Source organism: Lissotriton helveticus, chromosome 2_1 (genome assembly GCF_964261635.1).
Source record: "Lissotriton helveticus chromosome 2_1, aLisHel1.1, whole genome shotgun sequence".
Lineage (NCBI taxonomy): Eukaryota > Metazoa > Chordata > Amphibia > Caudata > Salamandridae > Lissotriton > Lissotriton helveticus.
In genome coordinates, this window is record NC_136059.1 from 1,344,209,171 (window position 1) to 1,344,226,618 (window position 17,448).

Consider the following 17,448-nt stretch of genomic DNA (forward strand, 5'->3'; position numbering starts at 1 on the left):
CAACTATAATGACAACACTTGAGTGGCTTCCCACTGAAGCTCACAGTATTTTCAAGCTGGGCCATATTGCACACACAGCTCTCCACCCTCGAACCCCGAAAGACATAGAACAAAATTTGACAATCTTTGAGGATTTTAAGCTCTATGAAGCTGGGTAACACTCCTCCATGAAATGTCTACTTACATCACTTAAAGGACATGTTTATAATACTTCACAGATAGCACACATAAGATCTAGAACTCTTTTTCCGGGGATCTGAAACTAACTGCTAATATGAATATTTCATAGAATAGCTGAAATGCCTCTCTTTCGGGCATCGCCCCTAAAATTTTTCCATCCAAAACAGTGCCTCTAAAATGTAACTTGTTTATTATACTGCCATATGCATTTTTGTCATCATAATTTGAAAAATATATATATACTATAATTTTGTCGTATTTCAGTATTTCAATTGTCAACTAATATCAAAAATCTTGTCTAAACTTACAAAAAAATTCTACAAGATTCTAACATTGTCCCAGCACAAACTTCGAAAATGGCTCACACCACCCAGTTATATTTTCCGTTATATGAAACGACTAACTGAAAATTAAACACATAATAGTGTGTATCTTTTATTTCCTGTAAAAACATTAGTATAAAAGCAACTGATCACCCTAAGGCTTGGCTTAGATCCATTACCCACACAAGGGTTTATGATCTGATGAACAATATTGGACAATGTTAATGTAATGAGCTTACCTGCAACAATGGATTAATATCTGGGAGAACTCCAGGAGGAGGTCTACACAACAGCAACGTGACTTCTGGGGCTGTTCCTCTGAGAGCTGATATGACATCCTAAGTGCAAAAGATGAGTAGGAACTATTGTAAAATAATGGAACAAACAATTCCTCCCCTTTGCCCCCAGCATCCAAGTATAACAACCAGGAGGTGACAAACTAACCTGTTGTGAAAGCCCTTTCAGGGGAGCCCCATTCACCTTCATGATCACATCACCAACTTCAATTTTTCCACTTTCAGAAGCAGGCTGGCCAGGGAACAGTTTCTTCACTCGTACTATGCTGGAGCCTGGTTCATCTACAATGAGGTTTTCTTCGCGGCTAAAACTGAAGCCAAGGCCAGAGCTGTTCTTCACCACTTTAACCTCAAATGTGCTTTCTGTTAAAGAAACATGCAAGAGAACACCTTATTTTTAGAACCTCTATCTTACTGTGAGCACATTTTTGCCCCATCATGTCCAATAGGACATCATCTCAAATGGATTATCTACTGAGCTACATTTCTTTTGAAAGTTTTAAAACCTGTGTGATAGGGTCAAAAACAGAACTGTTCAACTATCCTACTGTGGATGGGGCTGATACGTTTTAGAGGGAGATTGCTCCTTACGTTCTGGAAAAGAAAGCATGTTAATTTCCTGTAACTAATAACCATAAACTTTGTGGTTGATGCAGTTTACTGCTGTACAAACCCCCTGCGGTTTTTAAGGAGGCATTTAAGGGGGGTGAATGCACTTTAAGTGTGGTGGGATGAAACACTCTTAACTTTCTCCCATGGCAAACAGCCTCACTGACTGTCCAAAAAAGAACTAATATGTCCTATGATCTTGTCCCTAAAACATGTCTTGCAGCTTCCAAAAGATCAACGGTGTGGTAATGGTGAAAATAAAGTTATAAAACTACAACAATATATGATACATGGGAAAGCCTCTGTACTTGTTATTTAATCATTTTCATGCTTATTTGTAATCCTAAGGGAGTCATTTTAATATAATTATATAGGTAATTCCTGATGAAGAATGAGTCTTAGCCTCCACGGTCGATTCACACATGATATCTAACAGGTGGGAGGAGAATAACTACATGTTTGTTCTTCCAAACAGTCCATTAAAAACTAGAGGGTTGAAAAGAAATGTGGCTTACTTGTAGTTATTGTAAAGTAGCTTGCCTTCGATTTAGATTCACTTACTAGCACATTCTGTCATTTAATATTTATTCCAGAAAATTCCAACTTAACTTTCTAAACTATTCTTTGGGGTCAACCAGAAGCATATGCTCAGTTGTTCTTTGTGCCATCACCTGAAACTCAGAAAGCACGACACACAAATTCGCCTTTCAGACATATTTCTCCATGTGTGTTGCACGTATGTATGTGATTTTATGTTGTCTTCCACCAGGCTTCCCTGTTGAAGGGATCACATTGTCATCAAAGACACAGTAGCAGACAACAACCACAGATACCCCCTTTGAGTGCGGGATGAATGTTCTATGGCTAAACAGCAATACTACTGTTGTCCAAATAAACACAATGAGATGTATTGTGATTTTATTGAAAAACTGTTCATAAAAATATTTCTCACAAAAAAAAGACACAGTAGCAAAGAAAACATTAATTACGTTACAGGCAGGCGTTAATTTCCTTTTGCAGCACAGCTGTGTTGTAAATTCACATGTGTGCGGGCTCTGGTATAAAACTTCAGAGAAAAGTATGGGACCAGATGCACACTGGAAACAAGTCATGAAAAATGATTACCCCCCAACACACACTTTCCGAATGGGCTTAAAGGCCAACACATAATACTTTTTGAAACTGTTAGTAATAGACCATATGGCAGTCTTACAAAAGTCTGCATGTGGTATGTGGCCTAAGAAAGTGATGAGCGGTCCTATGTTGAAAGTAAAAGGAGGCATAGGTGTACAAGTACAACATTGCTTACGGACTTGAAAGATGGATTTGCCTAATGCAAGTTGACAAAGGCCTCGAAGATTCCAGCTTTTTCAAAACAGGTTTGTCATACCTATGTAGTACCTACATATGTACTAAACACATCTGGTGCACTTATGCAGGCAACAATAGGCCTGTGACAATAGTTTGAGAAATCATTTTTGCAGTTCTATAGATTTATTCATTTGGAATGGTGAGATAAACTTTGGTAAGACTTTGAGATCTGTGCATAGGAACATGTCTGCCTTTGTGTAAATGCAAACAGGATTCTTAAGTATAAATTGATAATTTACTAATTCTACAAAATTTCAAAACCAAGACTAGGCAAACACTTTCCAAAATAATTCTAAGAGGTCAGGTTTGTGTACTGGTTCAAACAGTGGACTCATCTGATTAGTCAGATCTAGGTTTAGATCCCATAGAGGAATGATTAACTTCAGCCCTTCCACGAATGCACGAAGAACTGGGATTTCGAAATTGGAAATCCTTTTAACTTTTTTCATGTATGCTGCAAAGGCAACCAAATGTAGGCTAGAACGATTAGTTTCTAACTTAGTAAGTACTAAAATACGGTTTGAACAAACTCCTGTAGTGTTGGATATTCACTTGCTCTGGATACTCCTGCCATCTAATGTTTGGCTCAGGCTTTAGCAACTTAGTTTTGTTTGAAGAAGTATTTCAAGTCATGAAGTATAGTGGCTCCTCCCTTAGTTGGCAATGTGCATAAGCACTGTCTCCGCTGTTAAGATTGTTTTCTGCACAGTGGGTGAGCGAAGAGATGGAGCATTAAGTAGAAAAGTTAGATGACCATAGGCGCAAGTTGTTATATAAAGAGAGCTTAAGTAAGTGTAGAAGTGTAAATCTGTACAAAGGCTTCCAGGGAGGTGGGTGGATGCATGTGAATCCACAACACTACATGTTACAAACAGATGCTGATAGGGTGAGTAACCCATTCTATTCGTAGATTGTGTGGCTTTGGATTGATTGATTGATTGGATACACATGCTCTGCATAGACTGTAAAACACTAATACCCTAAGCGGTGGCTAGCTGATGGGTGTTGCAGAAGACTGAAACAAAGTTTAGAACAGCCTGACCAACTCTAGCTTGTTGGCATGCTAAGAGGTCCACACAGTAGTGCTTGGTATATGTATGTAGAGTGGACCATGTATCTGCTTTACAAATGTCAGCTATGGGGATATGTCCAAGGAAAGGCAAAGTGGCCCCTTTTTCTATGCGGAATGTGGCATAGGTGGGACAAGCAATGTAGCAGGTGTCCCCTAAGAGGTGGTTAGCCTGTGGTTGTTGCAGAAGAATGAAATAAAGTTCTTAGAATAGGTTGGCAAACTCAAGCATGTTTTAATGCCAAGATGCCCACACAGCAGTGCTTGGCAAATGTGTGTGGAGCGGACCATGTAGCGGCTTTACGAATGTCAGCTAGGGGGATATTTCCAAGGACAGTCATTGTGGCCTCTTTTTCCGTGTGGGGAGCAGGCAGACTTTTTAACCCTAGTACAGCTGGTCTGCATACATTTGACCATCCATTTGGCTATGCCCGCCTTTGATAGAGCATGCCTTTGTGGGGTTTGGCAAAAGCAACAAAAAGTTGCTGTGTTTTGCAAAAAGCATTGGTTCTCTCAGTGTAGTACATGAGGGCACACTTGGCACAGTGGGAGTGAAGGACCCTCTATGTTACAGAGTCTGATGGAGAGGAAAAGACACGTCAAGAATGGTCTGAAGGGGTGGAACTTGGACACTACCTTGAGTGGGAGCTTAAGGTTAGATCTGAACACAATCATTTTGTTATGAGCGTGGAAGAGAGGTTACTTTAAAGTGAGGACCTGCAGCTCACCAACAAGTCACGTAACATCATGTAACGGCCATTAGGGGAAGAATTGTAAAGGGCATGAATTTAGAGGTTTAGAATTAGGACTTGTGATTCTGGTAAGGACAATGTTGAGGTGTCAGATGGGAGCAAGGGGTTCCCTGGGTAGGATAACCTGTTTGAGTATGTCCTTAAAAACACTAGTTACAAGGATCTTGAATAAAGAAAAGTGTTCTCTGTTCTGCATGTAGACCATAATAGCGATCAAATGAAGGCGTAAGGAAGTGTAAGCTAGACCTGAATTTTTGCAAGTGGAGAAGGTAGCAGATGATGCTGCAAGTTCAGCAGGTCGAAGTGCTTGGAATGCAGTAATGGGCAAACCTTTTCCACTTGGCCACATATCAGGTTCGCATAGTAAATCTGCTTGCTTCTTTGAAGATATACATGCACTCTTGATGGAGACTAAGATATCTGAATTCTGAGTCCTCAGGTGCCAAATTGCCAGTTTGGGCTGGCTTAGGTGCATGATTGTGCCTAAGTTCTAAGTGAAAAGGTCCAGCCTGTTAGGAAGCTCCTCATGGGGACAACTGACATTTCAAAGAGGGTAGTGGACCAGGTTGCCTGGCCCATGTGGGAGCCATGAGGATGACAGTGAGGGCGATTTGCTGAAGCTTCCGGATCGCATACCAAAAGAGCTGGGGGAGGAAAAGTGGAGGCAAAGATCCCTAACCATTGTATCCATAGCACATTGCCTATGGACTGTGGATAAGGGAGCCTGGAAGCAAAGTTGTAACATTTTGGGCAGTCACGAAGAGATCCACCTCAGGGACCACTTGACAGTAGAAGTACTTCAGTGCCGACAATTACACTGAGTATAATAAAGTAATAACAGTGAAAAGGAATGACTTACTGAACATAAAAACTAAAGATGACACTAAGGAGGACCCAATTAGATTTATAACATCCTTTAGCAATCAGGCATGGGAGGTGAAAAGTAGCCTTTAAAAATCTGGCAGTGACCTAGGGACTGATGATACATTGAACAAACACGTAGGTGTTAATCCATAGAACACGTTCAGAAAATGCACATTTTTGAAGAATATTTTGAGTACAAGTATTGTACAGTCCATAATGAATACACACCAAAAATAAGGTTTTTTCGTATGTGGGGAGTGCAAGGCATGCAGGTACCGTACCAACTGTAAACAAATAGAACTGTCAAAACGTATAAGACCATTCCATGTTATGAAACATCTTTTTGCGTGTATGTCTTAAAATGCCCATGTTCACTGATCTATATAGGGAGCACAAACCACAAAGTTAAGAAAATAATTTTGGAGCAGATGAGAGCTATTACAAAGGAGGATAAGCAGTACCCCATTGCTAGGCATTTTAAAGTCTGTCATAACAAGGATGCAAGGTTATTAAAATACTGTGCTATTGCTAGAATCCCAGTCTCTGAGAGAGGTGGAAACAGGGTTCGTGAATTACGACACCTGAAATCAAAATTGATTATAAAATATGAGACAATGCATCCAATTGGTCTGAATAAGAATTAAGAATTATCTGTCCACTTAGGTTAAATGTTTGACCCCATGTGCACATATCTTTAATGAATAATTTGACTGATATGTAATCTCATTGCATTTCTATGTTTACAAGGTTGTTGGTTTTAACGGTAATAGGTAGATCTTAAGTGATTATGCACTTTGTTTTTAATTTTGTAGGAGACGTGGCCATCATCATAAGAGGAAGACAAACACAAAAGTGCCTCAGTATCTGGGTCACTTTCAACTATAAGAGGTTGATGAGATAAGACGTTTGATAACATTACATGATATCTGCCCCCTTGGGTAGAATTGAACATGGACATGAATACCAATTTGGTTAGAATTATTGATGTTAAGATTAACCCACTTGGGTGTGACTGTGGTGAAATCATGTCCGTGAAGTAAAAACAGGCTGAACAAGCGGTATATTTGAAATATGCATATCATTAATGGTGTAATACTGATAATTCATTAGCCCACTAGAGTGGAATTGGAATATATGGACCTAATATTAATTTGGCTGAATTAATGATATTGAGATTAGCCCATGAGGGCGTGATCATGATTAAATGGGTTGCATGATTTTGCATCAGACTGAAGAGCTGCATATTTGAACTATGTATATATATAATGATGTAATGTTGATAAATTTACTCGATAAGAATTCAACATGATATTGGATGGCCTTTTAAAGGTAGAATGGCCCTTACAAAATGGATGCCATTTGCACTATGATGTAGATGTTTTTGTAGATCTCCTTTAATGTTGGTAGTTATGTGCACTATATGTGAATGGTGGTAGCAAACGTTTGACCCGTGACCATGGAGAGGTTTCTCCGAAACGCGTCAGGCATTTTCGCTGTATGAAATAAAATATATCTACGCTTAACGGAATTGGTCTCAGCACTGGTTTTTGCACAAAGAAACTAAGGAGTTGATATTGGAGGTTCGCAACCTCGCTGTGAGGCCACCGCCGTCTGAGGCAGGAGAACTTGAGAAATTGCTTGGAGATATATATATATATATATATATGTATATATATGTATATATATGTATATATATATATATATATATATATATGCATCGCCCTGAGGTGTAATAACCCTAGCCTTAACTGGATCATTGAAAGTCTCAGGGTGGTCTAGAGCATCTCTTTAAGCATAAGGAGGAATTGAAGGATGGTCTTAGATAATGTTTTGACCAAGAAGTCTTCCTGGACAATATGCTTATTAAGTTTTTGATATGTGGCTGTCCTGTGTATGACTTTCTTATATGGAGCAGTGTTATCAAGGGAAAGGTTTGGCTGGATATAGATCGGGTCTGTGTCTTCTGGGAAATCATCATCAAAGACATCCACAGGGCTTCAGGTTCTAAGGTGCATCATAGGGATACTGTGACCTGCCCTCCTCATAAAAAGAGTGTGGTGACCCTTAAGGAAGAGGGGCATGATGTATTGGTGGTACAGGAGAAAGTGGTGGTGACGGAGGAGAAGGCGTACTAGGTTGAGCAGGGAGGATTCTAGTGCCCTTGCCCTTAAGTCTCTAGTGCTGCGAGGTGGAGGAGGCTTCAAACAATTTGATCCTCAAAAGTCAATTTCCGCTTCCTTGGAAGTCTCCTGTGGCTTCGGCAGAAGCTTTGTGTAGATTTTGTCCATCTGTAAGTGAAGGAACAGACGCTTCAGACGAGCATCTAGCTCGCCTTGCAGAATTGGTTGCTCTGAATCTTCTGAGTCTGCGCTCTACAGAGTTTTAGGCATCCAATGCGGCTTCAGTCTTGAAGGTGCCTTCGGAGTGGAAGCTGTGTTAGGTACCTAAGTGCCTCTGTGCTGAATGTGTCTTTAGTGCTGGGGCCGACTTTAATGGCGGAGATGAGGACCCTGTGCATTCCAAAATGGCCTGAGTCTTATGTAGGATCTTTGTGGCCTGAGAGAGAAGCATTGAAAGCTTTGAAGTATTTGGTTGGTGCAGTCAATGTCCCATAGGCATTTGTGGGCTGGCACCTGTTGTGACTCTGGGCATGACACCCGAGCCCCAGTAGAGTAGTCCTCAGCCTGTCCATGTGATTGCTGCGTGGCTTTGGATTGTGCATGTGTGCCGACCATACTCATGGATAAAATCTTCTGTGATGGTGGAGATTGGGGTTCTTACTGTTGTTTTCCCTAAGACTCATGGGAGGGGTTGGAGGGTGGTGGTGGTGGTGAACTCTTCTCCAAATTGGACTGGACTAGCTCTGCCTCTGAGGGACCAGCTTCTTCCTTGACAGAGCGTTCTTTGACAATGTTGGGGTGTCGTCAGACTCCTGTCCCTCCATCCACCGATGGGCCCACCTTCGCTCGATCAGGTACTAAATAATGTGGTGTCATCGTGCTCAGTGGAGCATAGCAAGTCTCTACCTACTTGCTCTCCTTTTGCACATTGAATTAGATTTTAAACTGATTTTTTAATGCGGACAACCATGTTTTATTTATGTGGTAAGTTGTTCTGTTGAATTGCGTCCTGCCTCCGAGTGTGTTATACTCCGCATTCTTTAATGTGTACACATTTCTGTGTTTTCGTATGAGCACTTGCACTTTACTACAGGGCTTTTCCCCGGGAAGCCATTTTGTTGTGCCTCACGTTCTTTGCTAGTCAGTGGTCTAATGTCTACGCGCTGCCTTGCCTCGGACCACTATTTAATGGCCCGAGAGCCTACACGCACAGCGAGCACGCCAAAGGCGCACCAAAGGCAAATCCGTCTGCGCCCATCTTTGCCCGACCGGGACCAGGGGCCATGGCCCCTTGTCCAACTAAGACAAAGAGACTTAGCTACTCTGCTAAACAACTACTAGAGTTCCGCTTAACTCCTCCTTCTAACTGCACTACTATTAAACTAGATTGAAGCCCTTTCCAAGTGCCTACATAGCAAGTTCTCTCTTACTGGTGCAATAAATAATGCTTATAATGGTAGGGCCCAAGTTAAAAACAGTGAATCAGGGATATCCATTTACACAGATTCACATAGGAAGACTATGCTCAAAAGTACACCATTATTGATTCAGTAGTTCACATTTTTTAGCATTAATTGTCGTTCACTCCCGAAACACAGAGCTGACATTTTTGACCTTCTGCGCAATAACCAGCCTGATACTGTTTTTCTAACAGAGACCTGGCTACACTATAGTTCAGGTCCTGACGTGGCTGCAGCACTTCCAACTTATTATTCCATCTTCAGAAAGGATAGGAAATTAAAGCTAGGGGGGCATTGCTATTATCTATAACATTTCTTTTGAATGTAAATTTGAGGATCACACACACACTCAAGTTCACTTTTTCTGGTATATTAGTGTATTGTCCCCCTGGTCCAGCAGGACCGTGGGCATCGTCCTTCCCCGACCTAATAACTCCTTATTTTCTTAATGCCGCCATCTTTACCATTCTGGGTGATCTGAACCTCCATCTAGATGACCCTGCCTGCACTAAAAGTGCTGCATTCATTGCTGATCTTGAAGCAATGAATATCCAACTTCAGAATTTAGGTTCGAGCTATGTAGCAGGTCACCTGCTTGACCCGATTTTCTCGAATTTGCCTGATCTCTGTTGCCTCCCTGCTCTTCACTTGTGCTGGTCGGATCATTTTGCTGTTACTCTTTTGATGAAAGTCGCTCCCTGCCCTCCGGTAGCCCTGTCGGGACCGAAGCCTAAAGTCAGAAATTGGGCAAAGCTTGATGTTGGAGCTTTAAACAATTCTCTAGCTGACAGCAAACCAGCCATCAAACAGATGGCAACTGCGGATCTTGGCACTATCCAAAGTTGGATTTTATAAGCAGTAGATACCTACCTCCCTCTATCCAACCAACGGTTTAGTAATCGTCGCCCTGCAGTCCCTTGGTTCACTGAGAGGCTTAAGAATGAAAAAGCTCGATGTAAAACTCTAGAAAGACAATGGAGGAAACACTATCTACCGGATGCCAAATTGGCCTATAAAATGATCATAAGGGACTACCACACTCTCTGTAAAACAGCTTGACCTAAGTATGTTTCTCTTAAAATCTCTCAAGCCCAGAAGTGCTCTAAGACCCTGTTCGAGGTGGTTAAAGAACTATCCGGGTCTGAAAATCAGACTACCCCGCTTATCCTTAATGAAACATAATGTGAGGATCTTGCCCACTATTTTGATGAGCAAAGTCGAAAAAATATATTCTGCACTCTCCAGTGACAATCGGTTAAATACCCCACACCCGGCCAATCCCACCCCTAATGCGACTAGTGCTGGGATGTTGGAGCCCCATAGGAATATTAAATTCATCAACAAACTGGAAGCTTGGTCTCTCCTGGAAGCCAGCTCTTTCAACCAGCTTCTGGCAAGCATCAAATATGGCTCCCCTTGTGATCTACTTCCTATCTCAGTGATGAAACACCTTGAGTCACCTATACGTGCATTAATTATGGATCTCCTCAACGCCGCCTTACAGGAGGGCTTTGTTCCTCCAGAATAGAAACATGCCATGGTACTCCTTCTTTTAAAGAAAGCCAATGCTGACTCAACGAAACCATCTAACTTTCGCCCAATCTCGTCGCTCCCGGCCTTTTCCAAAATTCTTGAAAAACATGTTAACTCCCAGTTTTCCTCCTTTGTTGAGTCCCAGAACTTACTTCACACCTCTCAATCGGGTTTCAGAGCTGGATTCTCCACTGAACCTACTCTGCTATGAGTCACTGAAATGCTGCAACACCGACTGGACCTAGATGACATGGTGGCCCTCATTTTATTGGACCTCAGTGCCGCATTTGTCACAGTGTCTCACACTGTTTTGTTGGGAGCCTTGCAGTCCTTGGGTCTTGAGGGCTTAGCCTTACAGTGGCTCCACTCCTTTTTAACTAACCGTACATTTCAGGTGTTTTCTTCCACTGCTAGCTCTAAATCCCATTTGTCACCCTATGGAGTGCTCAAAGGTTTTGTGTTGAGTCCTTTCTTGTTTAATGTTTACGTTCGCCCTCTGGCAGATGTTGCCGAAGAGGCTGGGTTTCCCCTTTTTTTCCTATGCTGATGATACACAGATAGTCTTTATTCCTCTCTTCATCTAAGGAATCTGAATCATCAGCTCTTCAATCTGGTTTGAGGAAAATTGCGTCTTGGAGCAAAATAATTTAATCAAACTTAATGGAGAAAAAACTGAAGTCATGATTCTAGGAAAGCAACATGATCTCAGGGGTCCCCAGCGCTGGCCTCCTAAAATGAGTGCCTTACCCCAAACTGTACATCAGGTTTGTAACCTGGGCTTTATCATCGACGACCATTTGTCGATAAAACAACAGGTCACTAAGGTGGCTTCAACTTGTTTTTTAAAATGGTTAAAGGAAATTCTATGGATGATACCTCTCTCTGATCAGAGAACAGTAGTCCAGGCCCTTGTTACATCTAGGCTGGACTACGGTAATGTCCTCTAATTAAGATCTAACAAAGCTGTGATACAAAGACTGCAGGTGGTGCAAACTGCGGCTGCCAGGCTGCTTTGTCATGTTCCAAAAACTGCATCTATCTCTGGCTTCCGCCGCGATCTTCATTGGCTAAAGGTGAAGAATCGTATCAAATTCAAAGCCTTGAGCTACATGTTCAAAATCAAATCTGGTTTGGCTCCACAATATCTGCAATCTTTAGCTCAATCCTATATACCTCCACGTCCTCTGCTCTCTGCTGCACAGTCTAAGTTTACTATTCCCAGAATCAAACTCATGCGAATGCGTGGTTGGTCCTTCTCTTACCTAGGACCTTCCCTTTGGAACTCTCTCCCTATTTCGCTACAAAAGGAAACCGTTTATGGGAGATTTTAAAGAAGTCTGAAATCTTTAATGCCTTTTCTTCCTTTTTCTTACCTGCCAGGCTGGCACAGGGAAACCCTTTGGGGTAGCTGTGCGCCCCAAAAATGTAAATAACATAACATACCGACAGTGGAAAGGCACAGATTCTGGGTTCAATGGTGGTCGGCAATGTTCCCTCTAATATTTTTCCTCTGTGTGCGGCAGTGTAAGGTCTATGTGCGCTGCAACCAAGGCTATGTGCGCCAGTAACCAGACCGCGCATGTAGGTGCAGCGCCAAATATCACTCCAAACTTGCTTAAAAAAGTGAAAAGACGGTGCATTTTCTCACCAACAGATCCAAGTGAATGTTGTTAAGGCGTGTTTGAAACCGTTCCACATGTCAATTTGAAACCTTGGCAGCTATGTTGCTGCAATTCTTTTCTTAATAGAGCTGGGTTGTGGGTTGATTGTGTGCATTTGTTCAAGTTTTCATGTTAATTTCACAATGAGCGCTGCAATTAACATGAAAACTTTAACAAATGCCAGCCGCGCAGCTTCCTGGGAACACTGGTGGTCGGTCCAGAGAAAGTTAGAATGGCACTGGGGGCAGTATTGGAAGGGCGTCCTTTCCAGCAATGGCATGGTATTCTTGTACATACGGTGCCAGGCCAGAGACGGTGTGCAGAGGGTCCTGAAAGAAATTAGTCAAGGTCTCCCTCATATGCTTGCAATAGCCACTGTCAGTTAGCAACGAGCGATCAAAAGTCCGCCTTTTAGCCCCCTGCTTACAAGCATCAATGTCCCCTGAGATAAAAAACCTATCCAACAGTGATCTGAAAGTATGCGTGGGAACAGACAGGTTGAGTTATCCCAAGCAAATCCCTATGTGGCAAATATCATATCCAACCTAGAAGAACATCGATGGGGAGATGAGAATACCCTGGTAATGTTGCATGTGTGTATCGCCAAATTTCGACTAACCCATATGTGTTCACCAGGTGAGGCAGGGCGGCACATTTAGCCATCTTCCTAAAAGCACAACCGCTGTTTGAACTATCAAACTTGGGCAACATGGTCACATTTAAGTCCACATATAATTATGGGATTTTCCCACATGGCTAACTCTACCAGAAGCAGCTGAACAGGTGTAGGATGATCCTCATTAGCGCCGTAGATACAACATATTGTTAGTTACAACTGGTCTGATCTTAGATTGACAATGACCCAACGACCCATCATGTCTCTTTTTAGCTTTAAGCATGTCCATGAGGTACTGCTTAGTAATACGGCTGCCTCTCTTGTGGCCTTGCCATACGCAGATGTGCCCATTATCTGGTATCCTACGTCTTCCAGCCTCCGTGCCTCCATGTGCATCAAGGGAGTTTCCTGAAGACAGACCAGTGATGGATTCATAATTTGTAGCTCTTGCCGGACCTTTTCAATTTTAATAGAGGAATGTAGGCCGTCTGCATTCCTGGTTAATATGCTCACCATATGCACAGATAATGATTTAAATATTTTGCTCATACCAACACATATAAACATTTATATCAAGCACTCTGAGCATCATATTTCAAATATAATACAATAAACTCGGAACACCTAATCCTTATTTGTAGAAGCATTTTGCTCCAGCATTTGAGACCACAGTTCAATGAGCCCCTTAGCATGCTGTTCCGAGCTGGAGAAGAAATCCTGTTGCTTGTAGATGATCTTAAACTTAGCAGGCTCCTGCAGGAAGACCTGCGGCCCCAGGCCCTGGAAATGAGGAATCGTACTCCTGAGCTGCCAGCGCTGAGTTACTGTTTCTGAGCAACCGTCAGATTGAATGAAGAATCTAATATTCCCAACTTCAACTGGTTTGCTAGGGCATGCTGCATGATAGAGTAGCTGGCGCAAAATAAGTTCCCCACAACTATTTGAATTGCCCTAGGCGTGTTGATGGTGTTAGGAAGTTTCGATCGATGGAATGGAAATCGATGGGCTCTCGAAACTTGGCAATCAATGTCCCAATCAGACAGGCTGGGCAAGGCCTGTCTGAATAACTGAATAAAATAGCCACGGGGATCATCCTTTTATATCCTTCTTAGTGCTTTTAAAATGTTATGTTCTAATTCTCTTTATATATGTGTATGAGAGCCTGAATCAGCTTCTCGTGTTTGGTCTTTGAGACCGCTACTCTTCAGAGCAATACATCAAATTAAAAATGAGTAAGATGTTTTTCTCGTGGACTACAACTCGAAGCCTGATGGTGATCCTTAGAAGAATGGCTCTGATGTTTCAATAAATATCAGCAGCTGTGTTTCACAACTGCATTTTGCTTGTACTGTACTCCTTCACGCTCTATAAATATGAAACAACTGCAGCGCAATATAGAACCAAGACATCCAATATAATAGAATACATTGAATCCACTTAGGATTCATTTGAAAAATTAATTAATTTTATAACCACTGTTGAGTCATCAACTCTGAATAGAAAGGATAGACACATCAGTCCATTTGTAGGAATTGTAATAAATGCAATAAATACAAACAATCATGATTAAACAGGCATAACAAACCCCAAAAGAATAGCAATAAAGTGCCTAGTGCTTGCGATATGACACAGTGTGCAATTAGCAAAGTAGGGACAGTTCCACAATAAAGAGATATGATTGAAAGGTAATGAGAAAGTATATGAGAACTGTTTTTTAAGTTACATACTTGATTAACACGTCTTCACACATACAAAGTTGCCAGGGTTTTAATCCTTAGGGAGTTCAATAGGTCATCAGAAAGACACAAAATAAATAAAACCAGAGAGACTTCAATAAAAACATGGACACAATGAATATGGAGCTAATGCCTTGGTTAACACATTAACGGCCAGATTGAAGGAAATCATTATAAAAATGGAGTCTGCTGCATTGTGAATTTAAAGGGAACATCATATGGAGTGTATCCCAATGTTTGACACACAAAATGGAACGGGGGAAAACTGCTGCAATCTCATAAAACCAACATTAGATGGTTGAATACGGACAGCAAGTGAATATTTAACAGAGTGATGCAACAAATTATAACTATCAATAAATATGAATCTATTAAAAAAGAGGAGGCGCCTTTTTACAAATATTGGCTGCATTATGCTTGAGCGTTATAAAAAAATTTTGACACATTTAAAATGTTCCACAATTAGATATCTAACCGTCTGGGGCAAAACAGTATTCTTTGGAACGTGTTGTCTTTGTAAGCTTATCTTGTAGACCACTCTGTAAGGGCTGGATTGGAGGGGTGCACTTTGGAGTCACAGGAGCATGGACTCTGCCAACAGGTAACTGTCCCTTTTCCAGCAACAGTTTTACCACCTGTAGAAAAGCAACATGTTAGAAGACTTCATTTATTGCACACACACATTGATCAAATAATAGTTTAACATTTTAGAGCATCCAGAAAGAGACAGCCGTTCTTGGTGTAACCATGCAAATGTGGTCGAAAATATTTGTTTTCTGACAGGTATGTTATTCTGCTCATGATATTATCAGCTGATTACAGAATTTTCAACTACATGGCCCACACGTCATGGATGGACATAACCATGCCTCGTGCTTCAATTGCAGGCATCATTAAACAATGTCTACATTAATTTTCCCTTCTAATGAGAAGAGCCCGCCTGGCATTTTCTGACTTACAAATGGAGTGTGATGGTATCTGCTCTCACTACTTGGATTGGGAGGATAATCTACTTCATATTTTTACTCTGCCCCATCATAAGCTTTAATAAATGATTGGCATTTGCATGGGGAGAAGAAAGCAATCAGAATAGAGAGAAATGTGCGGGAGGGTAGACTTTTATGTATGTTTTTCGTGATGCATACTGCAACTTGGAAATCAATTTACAATACAAATAAATACCAGTCAGTCAAAAACCTGGCCTAGCTGTAAGGCTAACATTTTGCATTCCATAGGAATGGAAAGAAGTGTTGCCACATTTCGATCCAATACCTATTCTTATGGGTATGGATGAGTTTGAAGTGACTAACTACTTGATTGTTATATCTGTTTACTGACAGACACAGATAAGCTCTTGAATGAGGCCCATGTTTCCAAACTTACGGTATGCTTGTATGTAGAGGGCACAGCATTGCACTGGTGTTGTCAGTGCACCAACACAAAAACAAGAATTGGCAAAGCCAGTAGGTCTCTGCAATGCCTGAGCTATTGACTTTGTAAATGTGAATGTCTTTTAGCCATGTTGTCTAGCAGCACTTCTCCTGTTCAGTTGTTGTGCATAGAGAATCATGTTGTTTGCATAAAAAAAGATTTTATCATCGTATTCCACACCCTCCCCACCTAAAACCCTGAAAGCGGGCATCCACTCCTATTAGCTCTGCAAGTGGCTCCATCTTGAGGGTGAAAAAAAATGGAGAAAGTGGGCATCCCTGATGCATGCCTCTCTCTATGGGGAAGGCGGGAGACAATACTGCTTTGACCTAAACCTGGGCCCACAGACTAGTGCAAAGGGTTTCAACCCAATGGCGGAATGGAGGGCTAAATGCATTTTACGAAGGACGGCTAGGAGAAAAAGTCAGCTTACAGTGTCAAAAGCATGCTCTATATCCACTAAGAAGGGTGCTTTCCTCTAGCAATTCATCAAAATGCAAATGGCGTAGACCATGCCTGGTGCTCCTGTTTTCCATATATACAAAACAAAGTTCCAGCAGGAAACACTTAAAAGGTTATATAATACTTGTGCAGTGGCTAACTCTTAATAGTTCATCGTCAGTCCTCTTTTTATTTTTATATAACTATGAGCTTGCGATGGGCTGCTTCGCGACTATATAGCAGTTGGTGACTACGCGCAGTTTGGGAGTTTTTAACTGACCCGCTCAGGGGCATGTTTACTATTTTGTTCTTCCCCCATTTTTTTGCCACTCCCAGCTACGTCTCTCGAGTGGTCGTATTCCTTTTATTATTAGATATGCATGTCAATGTTTTCACAGAAAGCTTTGTGCAGTATTTATTGTGTATGCAATTCTTTGGAACAATTTTGCTGCTTGTAAGTGATTCTTTGGAATAGTTTTGCCTCCAAGACCGGTATGTTTATTTTTCTTGTACACAGAGTACAAATCTGGTTAACACTGACTCACTTAGGGTTGGTATAAGGAATATGGGTCCTTGCTCGGCTTCAAGTATGGGATCCTGAGAGGTTTCAATCTATGATGGCCATTATCGTTGTGAAATTGGTGGAATTTTGAAAGAGGGTTGGCACGCGTAGAAAATACTTCTTGAACTCATTTGAGCATTTTGCTCTCATTAATAATCACTTTTTGTACACGTTGTGGTACTTTGTTAGATGTTTAGCACTTGTACAGAGATGCTTTTGAACACTCCGATGCACTCCACACATCTTGAGCAACTTCTAAGACCGCCATGTCGTCCCAACAGAATGCTATTATTTCACTCAGGAGGAGTGTTGTTTCTCTCTGTTGAAGTTGGAGATTGGTCAGAGCATACCATCAAGTTTGGCACTTGCGGGGTTGAGTGTGTGGCAGCCATCGCGTTTGAAATTATTTACAGTGTTTTGATCT

At 41.5% G+C, this 17,448-nt stretch overlaps 1 protein-coding gene across 8 annotated transcripts in view; it reads right to left on the minus strand.

Moving 5' to 3' along the window:
• Positions 1 to 17,448, minus strand: part of PTPN13 (protein tyrosine phosphatase non-receptor type 13) — a 1,030,035-nt gene that overhangs the window by 308,236 nt on the left and 704,351 nt on the right. For all 8 annotated transcript variants that reach the window (XM_078676288.1, XM_078676281.1, XM_078676285.1 and 5 more), the window contains 3 exons: positions 15,066 to 15,225; positions 948 to 1,162; positions 743 to 841 (listed from right to left, as the gene is read on the minus strand). In XM_078676288.1, the coding sequence (XP_078532414.1) occupies positions 743 to 841; positions 948 to 1,162; positions 15,066 to 15,225 (474 nt within the window). The remainder of the gene's footprint in view (positions 1 to 742; positions 842 to 947; positions 1,163 to 15,065; positions 15,226 to 17,448) is intronic.